General features: G+C 43.5%; 1 protein-coding gene across 1 annotated transcript in view; it reads left to right on the top strand.

Annotated features, from left to right (window-relative positions):
- Positions 1-18565, top strand: part of cspg4 (chondroitin sulfate proteoglycan 4) — a 111387-nt gene extending 92822 nt beyond the window's left edge. The window contains exons 8-10 of the mRNA XM_035790469.2: positions 139-299; positions 10615-10798; positions 11252-18565. Coding sequence (XP_035646362.1) covers positions 139-299; positions 10615-10798; positions 11252-13131 — 2225 coding nt within the window. The 3' untranslated portion in view covers positions 13132-18565. The remainder of the gene's footprint in view (positions 1-138; positions 300-10614; positions 10799-11251) is intronic.
- The last annotated feature ends 2132 nt before the right edge of the window (positions 18566-20697 follow it).

Raw genomic sequence — 20697 nt, forward strand, 5'->3', positions numbered from 1 at the left:
GCTATTGGAATGTCTGGCCTTAAAGGCTTAAAAGGTGTCAATGAGAAGAAGCTAATAGCTACAATGACAGGGCATGTGTTTTATATCCTGCATTATATTCACTTATAGTGAACCTGTTCCATTTTTACAATTTTACAGGAACAAGACATGCCATCACCAGTGCCATTTTGAAGGCAGTGACCAATGAGGATGGAGATGAGATAAGCTTCTCATTGGTCAGGCCTCCTCGCCTGGGAAGACTGATCTTAGCCGATGACAGGAACCAGTTTGAAGAGATCACACGCTTCTCTCAATCAGATGTAAGACAGAGGATCTCCAGATGACTGAGAATTATAATTTAATTTCCATTGTTCCCTCTTCTATTTTAAGAACATTCCAATGAATGGATAAAACATGTACTTCCCTGGCCTGTGGGAAAAGTATCCAGTCAGTGCATCTGGTTTTCAATTTAGGATGAGTTTGGAAACCAATACTTAGCTAATGCTGTAAGAGACAAGCCAATGTCAACAGCCCTGATCATATCAGCAGGAAGCTATGTTCCATATTTATGTATATATGCTGATAGGAAAAATAAAGGAAAGCTAAGGAAAATATTACATACAGTACATGCATCAAATGTAGGATCTTAATTTGATCAGTACTGACACACCAAAATAAACTTGCAGCAACAGGATTTAAATGTTTACTCCATAATGTTGCTTGATCGGTGGTTAGGGTATTAGCTGGCCAAAATTAGGCTACATGAAAAGTGCAATACTGTTAATATGCGTGTTAGTGTGGGTTTTCAGTGAATTTACACTACCGGTCAAAAGTTTAAGAACACCTACTCATTCAAGGGATTTTCTTTATTTTTTGCTATTTTCTACATTGTACAATAATAGTGAAGACATCAACACTATGAAAAAACACATTTGGAATCATGTAGTAAACAAAAAGTGTTTAACAAATAATATATTTTATATTTGAGATTCTTCAAATAGCCACCCTTTGCCATGACGGCTTTGCACACTCTTGGCATTCTCTCAACCAGATTCACGTGGAATGCTTTTCCAACAGTCTTGAAGGAGTTCCCACATATGCTTAGCACTTGTTGGCTGCTTTTTACTTCACTCTGCGGTCCAAACCATCTCAATTGGTTTGAGGTCGGGGGGTTGTGGAGGCCATGTCATCTGATGCAGCACTCTCCTTTGTACAATAGCCCTTACACAGACTGGAGGTGTGTTGGGTCATTGTCCTGTTGAAAAACAAATGATAGTCCAGCTAAGCTCAAGTGAGATGGGATGGCGTATCGCTGCAGAATGCTGTGGTAGCCATGCTGGTTAAGTGTGCCTTGAATTGTAAGTAAATTAGTGTCACCAGCAAAGCCCCCACGCCATAACACCTCCGTCATGCTTTACGGTGAGAAATACACATGCAGAGATCATCCATTCACCCACACGCGTCTCAAAGACAAGGCAGTTGGAACCAAAAATCTCAAATTTGGACTCTTGACCAAAGGACAAGTTTCCACCGGTGTAATGTCCATCGCTCATGTTTCTTGGCCCAAGCAAGTCTCTTTTTATTATTGGTGTCCTGCAGTAGTGGTTTCTTTGAAACAATTTGACCATGAAGGTGTGATTCACAGCCTCCTCTGCACAGTTGATGTGTATGTTACTTGAACTCTGAAGCATTTATTTGGGCTGCAATTTCTGTGGCTAGTAAGTCTAATGGACTTATCCTCTGCAGCAGAGGTAACTATGGGTCTTCTATTCCTGTATACCCCCCTACCTTGTCAAAAAGATTGGCTCAAATTTATTGAGGAAAGAACAGTCATACCTGTTAATTGAAATGCATTCCAGGTCACTACCTCATGAAGCTGGTTGAGAGAATGCCAAGAGTGCAAAGCTGTCAAGGCAAAGGGTGACTTTTTGAAGAATCTCAAATATGAAGAGTTTTGATTTGTTTAACTTTTATTTTATTTTACTACATGATTCCAGATGTGTTATTTCATAGTTGTGATGTCTTCACTATTGTCGTACAATGTAGAAAATAGTTAAAAAATTAAGAAAAACCCTTGAATGAGTAGGTGTTCTAAAACCTTTGACCGGTAAGTGTATGTAAATCGCAAAATGCATCTGCATCAACAAAAAAAACTATTTGATATTAAAACATGATTCACATTTTAATAATTTAGCAGACACTTATCCAAAGCGACTTTCAGGAGTAATTAGGGTTAAGAGCCTTGCTCAAGGCACATGGAAAGATTTTTCACCTAGTCGGCTTGGCATTCGAACTAGTGACTTTTTGGTTACTGGTCCAACATTCTTAACCGCAAAATAATTATACAAAATAGACTCTGCATACTGCATTACACAATGCATTCAGAAAGTATTCAGACACCTTTACTTTTTCCACATTTTGTTACAGCCTTGTTCTTAAAATTGAATAAATAGCTTTTCCCCCTCATCAATCTACACACAACACCCCATAATGAAAATGTAGCAAATGTATTTTTAAAAAAAAATAGAAATATCACATTTACCTAAGTATTCAGTACTTTGTTGAAGCACCCTTTTGGCCGCAATTGCAGCCTCAGGTCTTCTTGGGTATGACGCTACAAGATTGGCAACCTATATTTGGGGAGTTTCACCCATTCTTCTCTGCAGATCCTCTCAAGGTTGGATGGGGAGCGTTGCTCCACAGCTATTTTCAGATCTCGCCAGAGATGTTCGATTGGGTTCGAGTCCGGGCCCTGGTTGAACCACTCAAGGACATTCAGAGACATGTCCCAAAGCCACTCCTGCCTTGTCTGTGTGCTTAGGGTTGTTTTCCTGTTGGAAGTTGAACCGTCGCCCTCGTCTGAGGTCCTGAGCACTCTGGAGCAGGTTTTCATCAAGGTTCTCTATACTTTGCTCCGTTCATCTTTCCCTCGATCCTGACTAGTCTCCCAGTCCCTGCAGCTGAAAAACATCCCCCACAGCATGATGCTGCCAGCACCATGCTTCACCTTTGGGATGGTGCCAGGTTTACTCAAGATGTGGTGCTTGGCATGCAGGCCAAATTGTTCAATCTTGTTTTCTTCAAACCAAATAATATTGCTTCTCGTGGTCTGAGTCTTTAGGTGCTTTTTGGAAAACTCCAAGTGATTCTGTCTGGCCACTACAATGAAGGCCTGGTGGGTGGAGTGCCGCAGAGATGGTTGTCCTTCTGGAAGGTTCTCCCATCTCCACAGAGGAACTCTGGAGCTCTATCGGTGACCATTGGGTTCCCTGACCAAGATCCTTCTCCCCGATTGCTCAGTTTGGCTGGGTGGCCAGCTCTAGGATGAGTCTTGGTGGTTCCAAACTTCTTCCATTTAAGAATGATGGAGGTGTTGTTCTTGGGGACCTTCAATGCTGCAGAAATGTTTTGGTACCCTACCCCAGATCTGTGCCGCGACACAATCCTGTCTTGGAGCTCTACGGACAATTCCTTCGACCTCATGGCTTGTTTTTTTACTCTGACATGCACTGTCAACTGTGGGACCTTTATATAGACAGGTGTGTGTCTTTCCAAATGATCTCCAATCATTTGAATTTACCACAGGTGGACTCCAATCAAGTTGTAGAAATATTTCAAGGATGATCAATTGAAACAGAATGCACCTGAGCTCAATTTTGAGTCTCATTACAAAGGGTGTAAATAAGGTATTTAGTTTTATGTTTAAAAAATTAGCAAACATGTCTAATCCTGTTTTTGCTTTGTCATTATGGGGTATTGTGTGTAGATAGATTTTTTTTTTTTATCCATTTTTAGAATAAGGCTGTAACAAAATGTGTAAAAAGTCAATGGGTCTGAATACTTTCTTAATGCACTGTATGCTCCCATGTGTGGTTGATTGGTGTGTTGCAGACAAATTTTAGTGGTTTTGAAAAGTTCAGCTCAGGACACCATAACCTCAAAGAAGCACACATAGGCACATTCCAGTCTACCTTCCATCACATTCCCAGTCTAGTTACTGGCCCAGATCTATCTTCTACACTAGCTCAGTGGCAGTGGAGGCTGCTGAGGGGAAGACTGCTCATAATAATTGCTGGAAAGAAGCTAATGGAAAGGCATGAAACATGTGTATTTGATCCAATTCCACCTATCTGCTCCAGCCATTACCACAAGCCTGTCCTCCCCAATTAAGATGCCACCAACCTCCATTGTTCAGTGGTAATCTAATTTTACAATACAGGATGCTAAATGAAGACCATGAACATGTCCAGCCACAAATAAAAATCTATGACACAAATCAATCAAATATATTACAAAACAGGCAAGATCAGAAAAGCACTTGATCAAAAGTTTATTTAGAAGTTTTTGATCTTAATTACTCCTAATCTCCAGGCTCACATAGGGTTATGTTTATCATCCTCATCACTCAGAAACCAGCTACAGGGGTTTAAAAGTAAACACTGACACGGTGCTTATGTTGACTGGGTTGAAAGTAATACACACGCACACCAGACCTGGGTTCAAATACATGTGTATCTGATATTTATTTATTTTTTAAATCACTTTTTCACTTTATTTTCACTTTAACCTCGAGGTTCCAAGATGGCGTAGCAGTGAAGACGTTTTTGTTTGTGCTCTCGTGTACCTTTGTATTTTTCATATTTTTTGTATATATATTTCAATTTATTTTCAATCTCTTTTCGATTTTTAATTCGATTATACCTTCCGGTAACCTGCCTCACCCAATGTGATACGGAATCGCTATTATTTTCAATTTTAGAACACATTCAAGAACTTCCAGAAGCTAACCAGCTAATTAGCTACAAGCTATTTAGTCATTGTTAGCCACTGCTAGCGGCTTTTAACTTCTGCACAGATACCAGCCCTGTTTTTAGCCTGGATAATACTCGCTAGTCTACCAGTATCGGACAGTCTCACCACAACAACGCCGGATTCCTGCCGTAATCCCTGGACCACTACTTCTGATCTTCACAGCTAGCTTGCAGCTAACTAGCTCACAGCTCACCGTGGCACTCACCGTGGCACCCAGTACCGAAGCTATCCCTGAGGCCCACCTCCCGGCCTACTCAGCTGTTCACCCGAACCCCACTCATACACGGCTAGAGCCCAATACTCCACCGGATCCTTGCTGTAAACTCGGGACCTTGGCACCGGATCACTGCTGCTACCAATTGGCTATAGAGTGGCTAACGCCACTGCCAAGAAGCTAGCACCAGTTAGCCATGTTAGCTGTGAGCCAGGCGCATCTCCTGGCTAGCAAACTAAATTCTACAATACTTCTTTCGCCATCTGGCTTGGATTCTCTGTCGACACGGCGCCCCGCCGCACCACCACGACTGGTCTGCCGACGAATACTCCATCCGCTGTGCCTTCAACTGGCCTCCGTCGGAGCAGACGCTCCTACTAGCCCCGGGCTACTAACTTTAACGTGGGCTGTGTCGCCCACGTGCTAACGTAGTGGCGGCTTCCCTGTTCCATCTACTGCTCCCCCCTGGACACTATGATCACTTGGCTACATAGCTGATGCCTGCTGGACTGTCCATTAATCACGGTACTCCATTCTGTTTATTTATTTTTATCTGTCGGCCCCAGCCGCGAACTCAGGCTCTGTGTGTAGTTAATCTGACCCTCTCTGCCTAGTCATCGCCATTTTACCTGCTGTTGTTGTGTTAGCTGATTAGCTGTGGTTGTCTCACCTGTTGTTTTAGCTAGCTCTCCCAATCAACACCTGCGATTACTTTATGCCTCGCTGTATGTCTCTCTCAAATGTCAATATGCCTTGTATACTGTTGTTTGGGTTAGTTATCATTGTTTTAGTTTAAAATGGAGCCCCTAGTTCCACTCTTCATACCTCTAATAACTCCTTTGTCCCACCTCCCACACATGTGGTGACCTCACCCATTACAACCAGCATGTCCAGAGATACAACCTCTCTTATCATCACCCAGTGCCTGGGCTTACAGTGGGGCAAAAAATTATTTAGTCAGCCACCAATTGTGCAAGTTCTCCCACTTAAAAATATGAGAGAGGCCTGTAATCTATCATAGGTACACTTCAACTATGACAGACAAAATGAGAAAAAAAATCCTGAAAATCACATTGTAGGATTTTTAATGAATTTATTTGGAAATTATGGTGGGAAATAAGTATTTGGTCACCTACAAACAAGCAAGATTTCTGGCTCTCACAGACCTGTAACTTCTTCTTTAAGAGGCTCCTCTGTCCTCCACTCGTTACCTGTATTAATGGCACCTGTTTGAACTTGTTATCAGTATAAAAGACACCTGTCCACAACCTCAAACAGTCACACTCCAAACTCCACTATGGCCAAGACCAAAGAGCTGTCAAAGGACACCAGAAACAAAATTGTAGACCTGCACCAGGCTGGGAAGACTGAATCTGCAATAGGTAAGCAGCTTGGTTTGAAGAAATCAAATCAACTGTGGGAGTAATTATTAGGAAATGGAAGACATACAAGACCACTGATAATCTCCCTCGATCTGGGGCTCCACGCAAGATCTCACCCCATGGGGTCAAAATGATCACAAAAAAAATCCCAGAACCACACGGGGGACCTAGTGAATGACCTGCAGAGAGCTGGGACCAAAGTAACAAAGCCTACCATCAGCAAGGGCATTGAAGATGAAATGTGGCAGGGTCTTTCAGCATGACAATGATCCCAAACAAACCGCCTGGGCAACGAAGGAGTGGCTTCGTAAGAAGCATTTCAAGGTCCTGGAGTGGCCTAGCCAGTCTCCAGATCTCAACCCCATAGAAAATCTTTGGAGGGAGTTGAAAGTCCTCATCCTACTCCTCCTCTGTTCCACGGGTGATGTGGAGGTAAACCCAGGCCCTGCATGTCCCCGGGCACCCTCATTTGTTGCACACTCTGCCAACCCTGATGTCCTTGCCGTGTCTGAATCCTGATTTAGGAAGGCCACCAAAGATTATGAGATTCCCATACCCAACTATAACATTTTCCGTCAAGATAGAACTGCCAAAGGGGGAGGAGTTGCAGTCTATTGCTGAAATTGCAGGCTAAGTAATGTCATACTTTCCCGGTCCATACCCAAACAGTTTGAATTTCTCATTTTAAAAATGAATCTCTCCAGAAATAAGTCTCTCACTGTTGCCGCCTGCTACCGACCTCCCTCAGCTCCAAGCTGTGCCCTGGACACCATTTGTAAATTGATCGCCCCCCCATTTAGCTTCAGATTCAGAGTTTGTTCTGTTAGGTGACCTAAACTGGGATATGCTTATCACCCCGGGGCAGTCCTACAATCTATGCTAGGTGCCCTCAATCTCACACAAATCATCAAGGAACCCACCAGGTACCACCCTAAATCTGTAAACAAGGGCACCCTCATAGACGTTATCCTGACCAACTGGCCCTCCAAATACACCCCGCTGTCTTCAACCAGGATCTCAGCGATCACTGCCTCATTGCCTGTATCCGCTTCGGGTCCGCAGTCAAACGACGACACCTCATCACTACCAAATGCTCCCTAAAACACTTCTGCGAGCAGGCCTTTCTAATCGACCTGGACCGGGTATCTTTGAAGGATATTGACCTCATCCCGTCAATTGAGGATGCCTGGTCATTCTTTAAAAGTAACTTCCTCACGATCTTACATAAGCATGCTCCTTTCAAAAAATGCAGAACTAAGAACAGATGTAGCCCTTGGTTCACTCAAGACCTGACTGCCCTCGACTAGCACAAAAACATCCTGTGACGGACTGCAATAGCATCGGATAGTCCCCGCGATATGCAACTGTTCAGGGAAGTCAGAAACCAATACATGGTTTCTGACTTCCCTTTCAGTCAGGAAAGCAAAGGCCAGCTTTTTCAAGCAGAAATTTGCTTCCTGCAACACAAAATCCCAAAGGTTCTGGGACACTGTAAAGTCCATGGAGAACAAGAGCACCTCCTCCCAGCTGCCCACTGCACTGAGGCTTGGTAACACGGTCACCGCCAATAAATCCATGATAATCGAAAACTTCAACAAGCATTTCTCAACGGCTGGCCATGCCTTCCTCCTGGCTACTCCAACCTCGGCCAACAGCTCCCCCCGCAGCTAATCTCCAGCTTCTCCTTTACCCAAATCCAGAAAGCAGATGTTCTGAAAGAGCTGCAAAACCTGGACCCGTACAAATCAGCTGGGCTTGACAATCTGGACCCTCTATTTCTGAAACAGACTGTTCAACCTCTCTCATATCGTCTGAGATCCCCAAGGATTGGAAAGCTGTCGCAGTCATCCCCCTCTTCAAAGGGGGAGACACCCTGGACCCAAACTGTTACAGACCTATATCCATCCTGCCCTGCCTATCTAAGGTCTTCGAAAGCCAAGTCAACAAACAGATCACTGACCATCTCGAATCCCACCGTACCTTCTCCGCTGTGCAATCTGGTTTCTGATCCGGTCACGGGTGCACCTCAGCCATGCTCAAGGTACTAAACGATATCATAACCGCCATCGATAAAAGACAGTACTGTGCAGCAGTCTTCATCGACCTGGCCAAGGCTTTCAACTCTGTCAATCACCATATTCTTATCGGCAGACTCAGTAGCCTCAGTTTTTCTAATGACTGCCTTGCCTGGTTCACCAACTACTTTGCAGACAGAGTTCAGTGTGTCAAATCGGAGGGCATGTTGTCCGGTCCTCTGGCAGTCTCTATGGGGGTGCCACAGGGTTCAATTCTCGGGCTGACTCTTTTCTCTGTATATATCAATGATGTTGCTCTTGCTGCGGGCGATTCCCTGATCCACCTCTACGCAGACGATACCATTCTGTATACTTCTGGCTAATCCTTGGACACTGTGCTATCTAACCTCCAAACGAGCTTCAATGCCGTACAACACTCCTTACGTGGCCTCCAACTGCTCTTAAACGCTAGTAAAACCAAATGCATGCTTTTCAACCGTTTGCTGCCTGCACCCGCACGCCCGACTAGCATCATGTGGACATCTATAAGTACCTAGGTGTCTGGCTAGACTGTAAACTCTCCTTCCAGACTCTCCTTCCAGACATTTCCAATCTAAAATCAAATCTAGAGTCGGCTTTCTATTTCACAACAAAGCCTTCACGCCGCAAAACTTACCCTAGTAAAACTGACTATCATACTGATCCTCGACTTCGGGCGATGTCATCTACAAAATAGCTTCCAGTACTCTACTCAGCATTCTGGATGCAGTTTATCACAGTGCCATCCGTTTTATTACTAAAGCACCTTATGTCACCCACCACTGCGACCTGTATGCTCTAGTCGGCTGGCCCTCGCTACATATTCGTCGCCAGACCCACTGGCTCCAGGTCATCTACAAGTCCATGCTAGGTAAAGCTCTGCCTTATCTCAGTTCACTGGTCACGATGGCAACACCCACCCGTAGCTCGCGCTCCAGCAGGTTTATCTCACTGATCATCCCTAAAGCCAACACCTCATTTGGCTGCCTTTCCTTCCAGTTCTCTGCTGCCTGTGACTGGAACGAATTGCAAAAATTACTGAAGTTGGAGACTTATCTCCCTCACAAACTTCAAACATCTGCTATCTGAGCAGCTAACCGATCGCTGCAGCTGTACATAGTCTATCGGTAAATAGCCCACCCAATTTACCTACCTCATCCCCATACTGTTTTTATTTATTTACTTTTCTGCTCTTTTGCACACCAGTATCTCTACCTGCACATGACCATCTGATCATTTATCACTCCAGTGTTAATCTGCTAAATTGAAATTATTTGCCTACTTCCTCATGCCTTTTGCACACAATGTATATAGACTCTTTTTTTTCTTCTTTTTTTCTACTGTGTTATTGATTTGTTTATTGTTTACTCCATGTGTAACTCTGTGTTGTTGTCTGTTCACACTGCTATGCTTTATCTTGGCCAGATCGCAGTTGTAAATGAGAACTTGTTCTCAACTAGCCTACCTGGTTAAATAGAGGTGAAATAAAATAAATTTTTTAAAAATAGTCATTGAGCATTTTTCAAATACACAACCCAAAACAAGTACTTTTATTTGAGTGTTTGAATGGTTATTTGTATAAATCATATTCTGCTAAATCGTATTTCAAATACTAAAATACAGTGACTCGCATGCATTTAACCCAAGTATTTAAAAATTGTATTTGAAAATACTGTGTATTTCCAAATACATTAAAATATTCAACTACTTATCTTTTCAAATAAAATATATCTGAATATGTCCTTTGTCCTCTAAAATGGGGTGACTATGTACAAAAGTGCTGTACTTTCTACACAGTTCACCAAGGCTGCACTTTAACCTCATAGTTATTGTATAATTTCAAATCCAATGTGCTGGAGTACAAAGCCAAAAACATTTGTCACTGTCCCAATACTTTTGGAGCCCACTGTATGTGAAAGTAATTGAGATATTTGAACCCAGTTCTAACGCCCACAAAAACACGCTCGCTCTCTTACTCACTCACAAACGCGTATACAAACACACAGCTAGCTACCTGGGTCGTGTTCATTAATTAAGCGCCAAACTGAAGATTACATGCTGAAACAGGGAGGGACTACCAGGACTTGTCTAATGAGAAATGCTCATTTTTGTTGCTAAACATTTAAAACGTTGCCTTAATGAACAATGTCCAATCCTCTGCTCTTCCCCACAGCTGGAGTCCGGGGCCGTCTTTTACGAGCACCAGATGCCTGAGGAGCCCTTCTGGGTGGTCCGGGACTCTGTGGAGCTCCTGCTCTCCTCCCCTCCAGCCCCCGCTGTGCATCACGTCCTCCCCATCACCGTGTCCTACTCCGCAGCCAGCCACAACATCTCCTCACAGCTCTGGAAGAACAGAGGTAGGTAGACCCACATGGATCTGTGCAGGTGCCATGTCAAAAGTGGTGGATACCAAAGAAAATGGTGTCCAGGTCAGTCATTGTATGGGATTCAAGGCGTTTCACAACATCTAAAAATGCAGATAACTGTGTACTAGCACTAGTCACTATTCCGGTGGTTCTATTCTACTGAGTAAGATAAATCAAGCTGACTTGATATACAGTATGTATTTGACACAGGTCTGGCTGTCTGTTATCAGTGTAAGATATGCATTTGTGTCAGGCAGCAGTTTGTAAACAAAATGTTCTTTAAACAATATTGCTATTGCAGGTTTATTGAATCAGGTCTGTTCATGGCATAATTACAAAGAAGCATTACAAGAAAATAAAAAAGTTATTTCAAATGTCATATAAAGAAAGGGTATGTGGCCCTATACATCAATGGATAATCTTGTATATTATTTTTCTTTTCAGGTCTGGACATAGTGCAAGGTCAGAGGAAGGTGATTGACAGTTCCATCCTGGACGCCTCCAACCTGCTGGCCAGCCTCCCCGAGGCAGAGCGAGGTCCCTTGGACGTGGTCTTTGAGGTGCGCCGCTTCCCGGCCCATGGGAGAGTCACCCTGGGGGGCCTGAATCTGCCCCAGGGTGCCCCCTACTTCATGCAGGAGGATGTGGCGCAGGGCGAGCTGGAATACCTCCACGATGACTCTGGAGCCTCCGTTGACAGCTTCTCCTTCCGAGCCCGGCTCAACTCCAAGGGCCGCGGCACCCTTCCCCCTTCCCCAGCCCAGGCAGTGGTCCTGGAGGAGGTCTTCAACATCTCGATCCGGAGAAGGGACTCTAGTCCTCCAGAGCTGGTGAGTTTGGACGTTCTTCTGGAAGTTCTCCAGGGCTCCATGACTGTGATCACCCAAAAGTACCTCAACACCCGCGACGAGGACAGCACGCCCGATGAGGTGCGCTTCACAGTCTCCAAGGCGCCCACCAACGGGCGGCTGGTGGATGCCACCAAGGGCGACCACATCTCCACGTTCACCCAGGAGGCAGTCAACAAGGGCCAGGTGGGCTTTGTCAGTGACGGAAGCCTGTCGGACGGCTTCATAGAGTTCACTGTGTCGGACGGGAAGCACCACACTGAGCCGCACACTCTCCATGTAGCAGTCCTGGCCCGGACGCTGGTGCTGGCCAAAGCCCCAGAGATCCAGGTGCTGCAGGGGGACGACGAGACCCTAGTGACAGAGGAGATGTTGAGGGCCACCACAGGTGGCCCCAATGAGGAGGAAGTCCTCTACAAGATCACCAGTGTGCCCAAGTACGCTGCCGTCATGGTGGACCGGCAGCCCACGTCGGCCTTCACTCAGACGCAGATAAGGGAGGGCCGGGTGAGCGTTCGCTTCATCAAGTCCACCTCACCCCGGGACAGCGTGGCCTTTGTGGCCCGGAGCCGGGCGGCTAATGTCTCCTCTGTCCTCAACATCACGGTCAAGCCTCTGGCCAACATCCCCCAGGAACTCCTGCTGCCACGGGGTGCCACCGTGCTGCTGGACAAGAAGCTGCTGGATGCCACGCCGCTGGCCAACAAGACCCGGACATCACCCACCTTCAGCGTCATCCAGCAACCGCAAGGCGCCCGCTTCGTGAGGGCTGGCGGGAGGGGGCCAGGGGGAGACGGCCAGCCCGTGGACACGTTCACCCAGAAAGAACTGGATGAGGGACGTGTAGCCATGGAGATCCTAAATGGAACAGGAGGCAGCCAAGCCCAGGACGTGGCTCGCTTCCTGCTCAAGGCCCACGGGGTCCCTCCAGCTGAGTGCGTTCTCTCCTTCAAGACGACCCCTTACAACGCCTCAGCGGTCTACCCGGCCACTCTCCTTAAGGTCCCTAGCGGGTCTGCATGGTCCAATAGCAACGACCTCCCTGGAGGGGCGGGGTCCCCACGCATCACCCCAGCCAGCCCTCGCTGGAGGGGCAACATGGACTGGCCTCATGGAGGAGATGCCCCTACCACTGCCTACACTGACAAAGACTCCCATAGGAAACCAGTGGTGTCCAGGAGGAACAACCTGTGGTCCATCCTCATCCCCATTCTGATCCTCCTGCTCCTCCTCCTGCTGGTGGCCATCTTGGCTTTCTACTTGGTGCGTCGCAACAAGACGGGCAAACACAATGTGCAGACGGTGGCTGGCTCCAAGCCCAAAAACGGAGAGATCAGCCAGGAGACCTTCCGGAAAACCGACCCGGCCAATAACATCCCCATGTCCCAAATGGACTCCAAAGATGCCGACCCGGAATTGCTGCAGCACTGTCGGACAACGAACCCGGAGTTAAAAAAGAACCAGTACTGGGTATGAGAGTTGACTGATTGCTTAGACATAGGAAACAGAGAGGAAGATCCTCTACCATTTTGAATGCGGCCTTCTTGAATCATTCCTTTTCAGTGTTAAAGTCCTTTTTGCCATGATAGTATTAAGAAATGTGTATGTTTTGATATCATTGGACATTTCACTATCACATATTAACGTTGTGCCAATCCTCAGGTCAAGAAACACTGAATATTTCCATTGGTAAAAATGTCACCATTAAACTTAAGAGGGTTTTGCCTAACACATATATTTATTTTTAGGACAACTGCTGGACATCTATGATGTACTTTTTCACAGGGCACAAATGAGGACATATTGTGCTTGCTAAAAATGTGTGTGCTGCCACAATATATTCAGTATGCTATTATAGGACAATATTACTAATTTGACTACATAAACAGATTTATTTGAAGTTTTGGTAATAGTTTTATTGTAGTTTCGCTTTAACAGTAAAGGTGGACAAGTGTGTACATAATTCAACTCAATCTATGCTGTATGAAGGAAAAGGAAAAACTGCCTTTTGTTTTTTATTATTATTCTATAAATGTATTATTGACCATGTATTTTTTTTTTTGCTTTGTTGTTCGGCCCCAATTCAATCTAACGTCTGTTGCAGTATTTACAAAGCCACATATGACATTTGTCCTGTTGTAGAATCAAATCTGAGGGGTTTTGGGCAGAGCCTTCTATTTGGATATACACTACATCACCAAAGTATGTGGACACCCCTTCAAATTAGTGGTTTCGGCTACTTCAACCATACCCGTTGATGACAAGTATATAAAACCGAGCACACAGCCATGCAATCTCCATAAACAAACATTTGCAGTAGAATGGCCCATGCTGAAGAGCTCAGTGACTTTCAACGAACCGACATAGGATGCCACCTTTCCAACAAGTTAGTTAATCAAATTTCTGCCCTGCTAGAGCTGCCCCGGTGAACTGTAAGTGCTGTTATTGCGAAGTGGAAACATCTAGGAGCAACAATAGCTCTGCCGCGAAGTCACACAAGCTCACAGAAAGGGACAGCCGAGAGCTGAAGCGCATAGCGCTTTAAAATCGCCTGTCATCGGTTGCAACACTCACTAACAAGTTCCAAACCACCTCTGGAAGCAACGTCCGCACAAGAACTATTCGTTGGGTGTTTCATGAAATGGGTATCCATGGCCGATCAGCCGCAACCAAGCCTAAGACCACCATGCACAATGCCAAGCTCACCGTCATTGAACTCTGGAGCAGTGGAAACACATTCTCTGGAATGATGAATCATGCTTCACCATCTGGCAGTCCAGATAAGAAGAACACTAAACTGAAAGCAGATATTAAAGAGCATTTAGATTACCACCTGCAGTTTTTTCACACTAAAAGTTTAGAAATATCTCAACTTAGTATTTAGAACTAAGAAGAATCCTTAAGTTTTGCCATTGAGTTGAGGTTGTGAAAAGATCTATTTGGCGCTACTGGAAATATTATTGTAAATCTCTGTTCAAAAGTATATAGATGCATTACGAATAATGTCTGTTCAACCAACACTGTTGTAACTTTATTTGATGGATCAAGAAATGACTACTGGGGTGTTTGTTGTTTCTAACATCCCAAAGTTTGACTTATCTTTGTCCTCAGCTGGGCTGTCCCTCTAAAGTGGCTGTGTAGACAGCCTTAAGTGTATTTCCAGAGGTTCTCTCTTAAAATAACTGCACAGCCGGGCTGCATACCAGTTATTTTGCCCCCCTTCCCTCCACCCCTCCTCCCCTTCACTCTTCACTTGTTGGAAGACCACCACCCCCATCCCATTGGCTGGCATACAGTGACTACATGGCCCAGATCAAAAGCCAAATCAAGCCCTGTCTCCCATCGGGGCGTCCACCCTGGAAATGTCCCACCATAACCCCAGCCTCTGGCCTCCTCCATGGTCTGGGGACGGGGTTGTGCTAGACTGAGAGCTGTGTTTTCCTTGGCTGTATCTGGCTTTGTAGTCTGACCCAACCCACTGCAGGGCCTCAGACACTCGCATGCATGCACCCACGCACACACACATGCACACACACACACAACCTGTTATGTTTGTTCCTTGATTAATGATAAACCGGGGTGTAGGTTTAACTACTTTTAATAACGAGATACTGTATATCTTTATATATAAATATAATCCAAATAAATGGCTCTGGTTTTGGTTATTTTTCCAATACCAAATAGACTACCCTCACAGGAATATACTTCAATTGTTCATATGATGTCGCAAGTGTCTCAGGGCAGTAATTGTGAAAAGATGCTCCCTAAACATTGCTAAGGCAGTTTTGATTGAATTGACCCTAGATCTTTCAACCAGCTTTTAATTGTATCCTTTCATTTAGCCTTTCAATGCTAAAGAGTTGCTCAAAACTGAACCACTTGCTTGGATTCACAGGACTGACATGACACTGATGACAAAAAACTGCATCGTATAACATTTCGGCACCACAGACAGGACGTGACTCACGAGTGGCTGTCTTAAAAGCAACTCTATTGGCTGACAAGCAGCGGTGAGGTCATTATAGAACTGCCAGAGTTTTATTTATCCCAGCCTGCAATTAATGTTTAATAAAGGCTCTGATTTCTATATGTGAATTTGAGAGAAACGTCTGTGATAGGATAGGTGTTTTACCTAAGCTCCACTGGTTGGATCATGTAGTATAGCACATTCTGTGGGAGGTTATTCTCTAGCTTGGTCCCAGATCTGTTTGTGATGTCTTTCCAACTGCTATGGTTGTTGTGATTTGGCAAGACAGCACAAACACATCTGCGGCCAGGCTAGGTAATTCTGTGCTGATGAGATTTTGTGTCCCATTAGCGGCTTGCATTCCATAATTAAGTTGGCCAGATGAAGGTACAGTACAATCTTGCAATTTCAGGAGATACAGTGTACAGCTTATGCCTTAAGTAATAACACTCAAATTGGCATCACATCCTGGTGGTGTTGAAATTTTTATCTATAGACTTAACCTGAAAATTAGCACACACAAAAATTCAAGATAGACATTGATGGACACGCATAGTTTGAGTAAGAAACTCCATCAAAATAACATTAAAGCAGTTATTTACTGTCAGTGCACTGCAGGGTGATTTCCTTTCTTTTGATATAGTTATCTGATAGAAAATAATAGGTCGTAAGTCATATCAACCACAATTTACAGAAACGTGTATTATTTTACTGTTACTACATTTACTAACCAAATGTCCTCTTTAATTTAATTTAACGGTGCCTATTACCTTGTATATACTCTGTTGCTTTTAAATTAAATTAGCTGCTGACTGTTGTGAAGTTGTCAAATTAGGAAAACATTTGTTCAGAATTAGACAATATAAAGGGTAAAGATAATTATCATATTGTTTGATGTATTTTATCATTTGATGAAAATAAATGGGCCTGAAGGTTAGTATCGTTACAAAATCTAACAGTATAACACATTTTGGCAACAGTTGTACATTTATTTTCCTTTGAAATGACTATATACAGTGCATTCAGAAAGTATTCAGACCTCTTGACTTTGTCCACATTTTGTTACGTTACAGTCTTATTCTAAAATGGATTTGATTGATTTTTTCCTCATCAATCTACATTAAAAAAAAAAAATATCACATTTACATAAGTATCCAGACCCTTTACTCAGTACTTTGTTGAAGATCCTCAAACTGTGTCATGTTGGATGGTGAGTGCCACTGCACAGCTATATTCAGGACTCTCCTGAGATGTTCGATCGGGTTCAAGTCCGGGCTCTGGCTGGGCCACTCAAGAACATTCAGAGACTTGTCCAGAAACCACTCCTGTGTTGTCTTGGCTATGTGCTTAGGGTTGTTGTCCTGTTGGAAGGTGAATCTTCGCCCCAGTCTGAGGCCCTGAGTGTTCTGGAGCAGGTTTTCCTCAAGGATCTTTTTGTACTTTGCTCCGTTCATCTTTCCCTCGATCCTGACTAGTCTCCCAGTCCCTGCCTCTGAAAAACATCCCCACAGCCTGATACTGCCACCACCATGCTTCATCATAGGGATGGTGTCAGGTTTTCTCCAGACGTGACGCTTGGCATTCAGGCCAAAGAGTTCTATCTTGGTTTCATTCAGGTGTCTTCTGGCAAACTCCAAGTGGGCTGTCATGTGCCTTTTACTGATGAGTGGCTTCCATCTGGCCCATCTACTATGAAGGCCTGATTGGTGGAGTGCTGCAGAGATGGTTGTCCTTATGGAAGGTTCTCCCATCTCTACAGAGGAACTCTGGAGCTCTGTCCGTGACCATTAGGCTCCTCCTCCTCCTCCGATTTCTCAGTTTGCCTGGGCAGCCAGCTCTAGGAAGAGTCTTGGTGGTTCCAAACTTCTTCCACTTAAGAAGGATGGAGGCCGCTGTGTTCTTGGGAACGTTCAATGCTGCAGACATTTTTTGGTACCCTTCCCCAGATCTGTGCCTAGACACAATCCTGTCTACGGACAATTCCTTCGACCTTGTGGCTTGTTTTTTGACAGGTGTGTGCCTTTCCAAATCATGTCCAATTAATTGGATTTACCACAGGTGGACTCCAGTCAAGTTGTAGAAACATCTCAAGGATGATCAACGGAAACAGGATGCACCTGAGCTCAATCAAGTCTCAAAGGGTCTGAATACTTATGTAAATAAGGTATTTCTGTTTCGTATGTTTAATACATTAGCCAAAGTTTTTCACTTTGTCATTATGGGGTATTGTGCGTAGATTGATGAGGAAAACACTGTATTTAATCCATTTTAGGATAAGGCTGTAATGTAACAAAATGTGGAAAAAAGGAAGGGGTTTGAATAGTTTCAGGATGCACTTGTATGTACCAGTATTATATCTATTTTCTTTAGATAGCTACACATTACCTTGTTACTTTTAGAGGCTGTTTTTGTTTTGTTTTTAACTATTATCTGTAGAGCATGATATTACAGTATAATATTGGTATCAGATACACCATTCAGGAGATGGCTCAGGAAATGTCTGAATTGTGATTCCTTTTACAGTATTATTATAGGCAAGGAGCCTTGTTGTTTTGTTTCTGTTTAATTGATTAAGTCCATGCCTTGATGGCTATTTTGTAAATGTTATATTTTTAAATACCATTGCTTGTGCATACCTCATAGAATAAAAATAACTCTTTCAGACTAATTTTTTAAATTTGATTTGCAATGCTAATATGCCATATTTTCTATATTTGCACTTTTCCGCAGTTGTCTCTTTCCCTCTTCCTGTTGAGGGTGTCTTTGCATATCACCCCTAATATGTTTCTGCTTTTATTTATTTGTTTTGGTCACTTCTGCCATAAATAGACTTGGTTATTTGGTTTGTCAGAGGTGTACTTTGTAAATGCAACCCAACAACATGTGCCTTAAATTGTCATAAAATTCCAATCCTCAGACAAATAAAGAGTTATGTCCATGGAATATGTCTTTGAGGTTGTTTTTGACTGCTTTATAGAAGATGATTTATACAGGGAGGCCTTTGTGTGCTCTAGCTCTACTGTTACATCAGTTGCTTGGTGACAGGTAGCTCTACTTACAAAGACTCATTGGTTGAGTGATATTTCATTTTATTTCACACAGAGAAACTTGTATACATATTTTTTGACTCATCTGAAAGAATTGAAATTACTGTAACTGATTGCAACTCAGATTTTTTAGGGTGTCATATGTGCTATTTGACACCAGGTGGCGTAAGGGTGAAAGTGGAATTTTCAAGTAATGACGTATGTACAGGCATTCGTCAGCATTTAACAAGCCCTTCAGACAATTTTTTCCTATGAACAACCTTTACTTTCGGGGCTTATTTCTGCTTTTTCAGTCTTGTCAAAACAGCCCTCATGCTTTCATGCTAGTGTTCTGGATGTGCTTTTCAATGATATGCTACTGCACCCTATGAGTTTCATAACTTCCTAGGCCAACATACATTTAGATAGCTGTTTCTGCATGTGTTTGCTTTGCTTATGTCTTACATCATGGACAAACAATTGGATGGAACAGTACAGTATGTTTCCAGAGAGATTATGTCATGGTAAATTGGTTACACCCTACACCAACTTCACTCCCCAAACTGGGACTTGGTATCGAAGGAAATGCTTTTCTTCCTCCTACATTCCTTTGTTGTCTGTTTTTCTTCTATTCTGTAGCAGTTGGAGGAGGGAGGGAGGGAGGGAGGGGAGGGAGCATAGACTTAGATAGACACCACATCATTGTATCTGTTTCATTATGGCATCTGAGGCCATCTCCATTTTCAAGTAGTTAATTTTCTTCTTCTTCTGCTTCTATGAGTTGGCAAACAAACTGAAAGGGTGCATACTGCCACCTAGAGTGTGTTGTTGGAACAGGTATAAAGCTACGGTTGATGATTTACTTCCACCTGCCGTTCCGGAATGTTTGCTCACAAGTTTAATTTATTGGCTGACCCCTCATTACCTGGATGGAAATCATGTGATAGTTCCTTAACCCATAGGAAGTCCCACCCAGTTGTCTACTTCAAGATGGTGAATGTCCTCAATGGCACTGCCCAGGATAAAACAAGCTTTTGAGCAGTGGAGTCCTCTATCTTTCTCCATGGGAAAGACAGACAGAGAGAAAGAGCAGCTGATTGCTGTCTGTGCTACAATCAGCCAATCAGTCTTTGTTCCAAGTAGACCAGCTCCCCCCTTAACTTCTCCCGAAAGAACATAAAGGAGAAAACAGGCAAATGACACAGAAACTAACAGGAGTAGTCAGTGTTTTTAAAGTGTGGAGGTAGTGGGACATGGGCCTTAGAATAGCTGATTATGGTCTAAAACAACACAATAATGTAAGAGCTAAATGGTGATATCCAATGAACCTGAGTATGTTGACATGCACACTAATAATTCAATATTAAACGGATTATGGCAGTAGCCCGAATATGGCATTAGTCTTGTAGACACCTTAACCTACTTATCTTAATCGGTGTATTTGATCTATGCATATGCTAGCAAGAGTAGCACAAACCTCCCTCTTTGCCAAGTGAAGAAAAACTGAAAGTATGCATCATATTTTTCACATACAAACTTTATATGTCCAAACTCAGAATCAATTAGGCTTCCCTAAAATAACATGATCGCTGTGGTAGAATGTTTATTTTGATTGGCGATGTTCTGCATTTATCAAAGTCCTATCAGATGTGTCCAGGTAAACAGGATTACTAGAGCAATCGTTCTTCTTGCAAAGCATGTAAATGTTTTATTCAAACTATTTTATTAATCTGACTATTCCCAATGTGCATTTGAAAGTATTCTTACAGTAAAGACTCTATTTTCGGCTGGCGCAAAGGGGGCGCATTCTTACAGCAAGTGTCAATAATGGACAAACAATTTACCTGTAAAACATCATTTCGCTTGCACTGCAATACTCGAGGTGTGTCCTTAAAAACAAGCATAAAAGTTTGTGTTCGTTTTTTTAACTTAAATTTGTAAATATTTTATAAACTCATTTTTCTTAACTGCATTGTTAGTTAAGGGCTTGAATGTAATCATTTCACGGTAAGGTCTACAGCTGTTGTATTCCGCACACGTGACAAATAA

This window comes from Oncorhynchus keta, chromosome 17 (assembly GCF_023373465.1).
Source record: "Oncorhynchus keta strain PuntledgeMale-10-30-2019 chromosome 17, Oket_V2, whole genome shotgun sequence".
NCBI classification, from domain to species: Eukaryota; Metazoa; Chordata; class Actinopteri; order Salmoniformes; family Salmonidae; genus Oncorhynchus; species Oncorhynchus keta.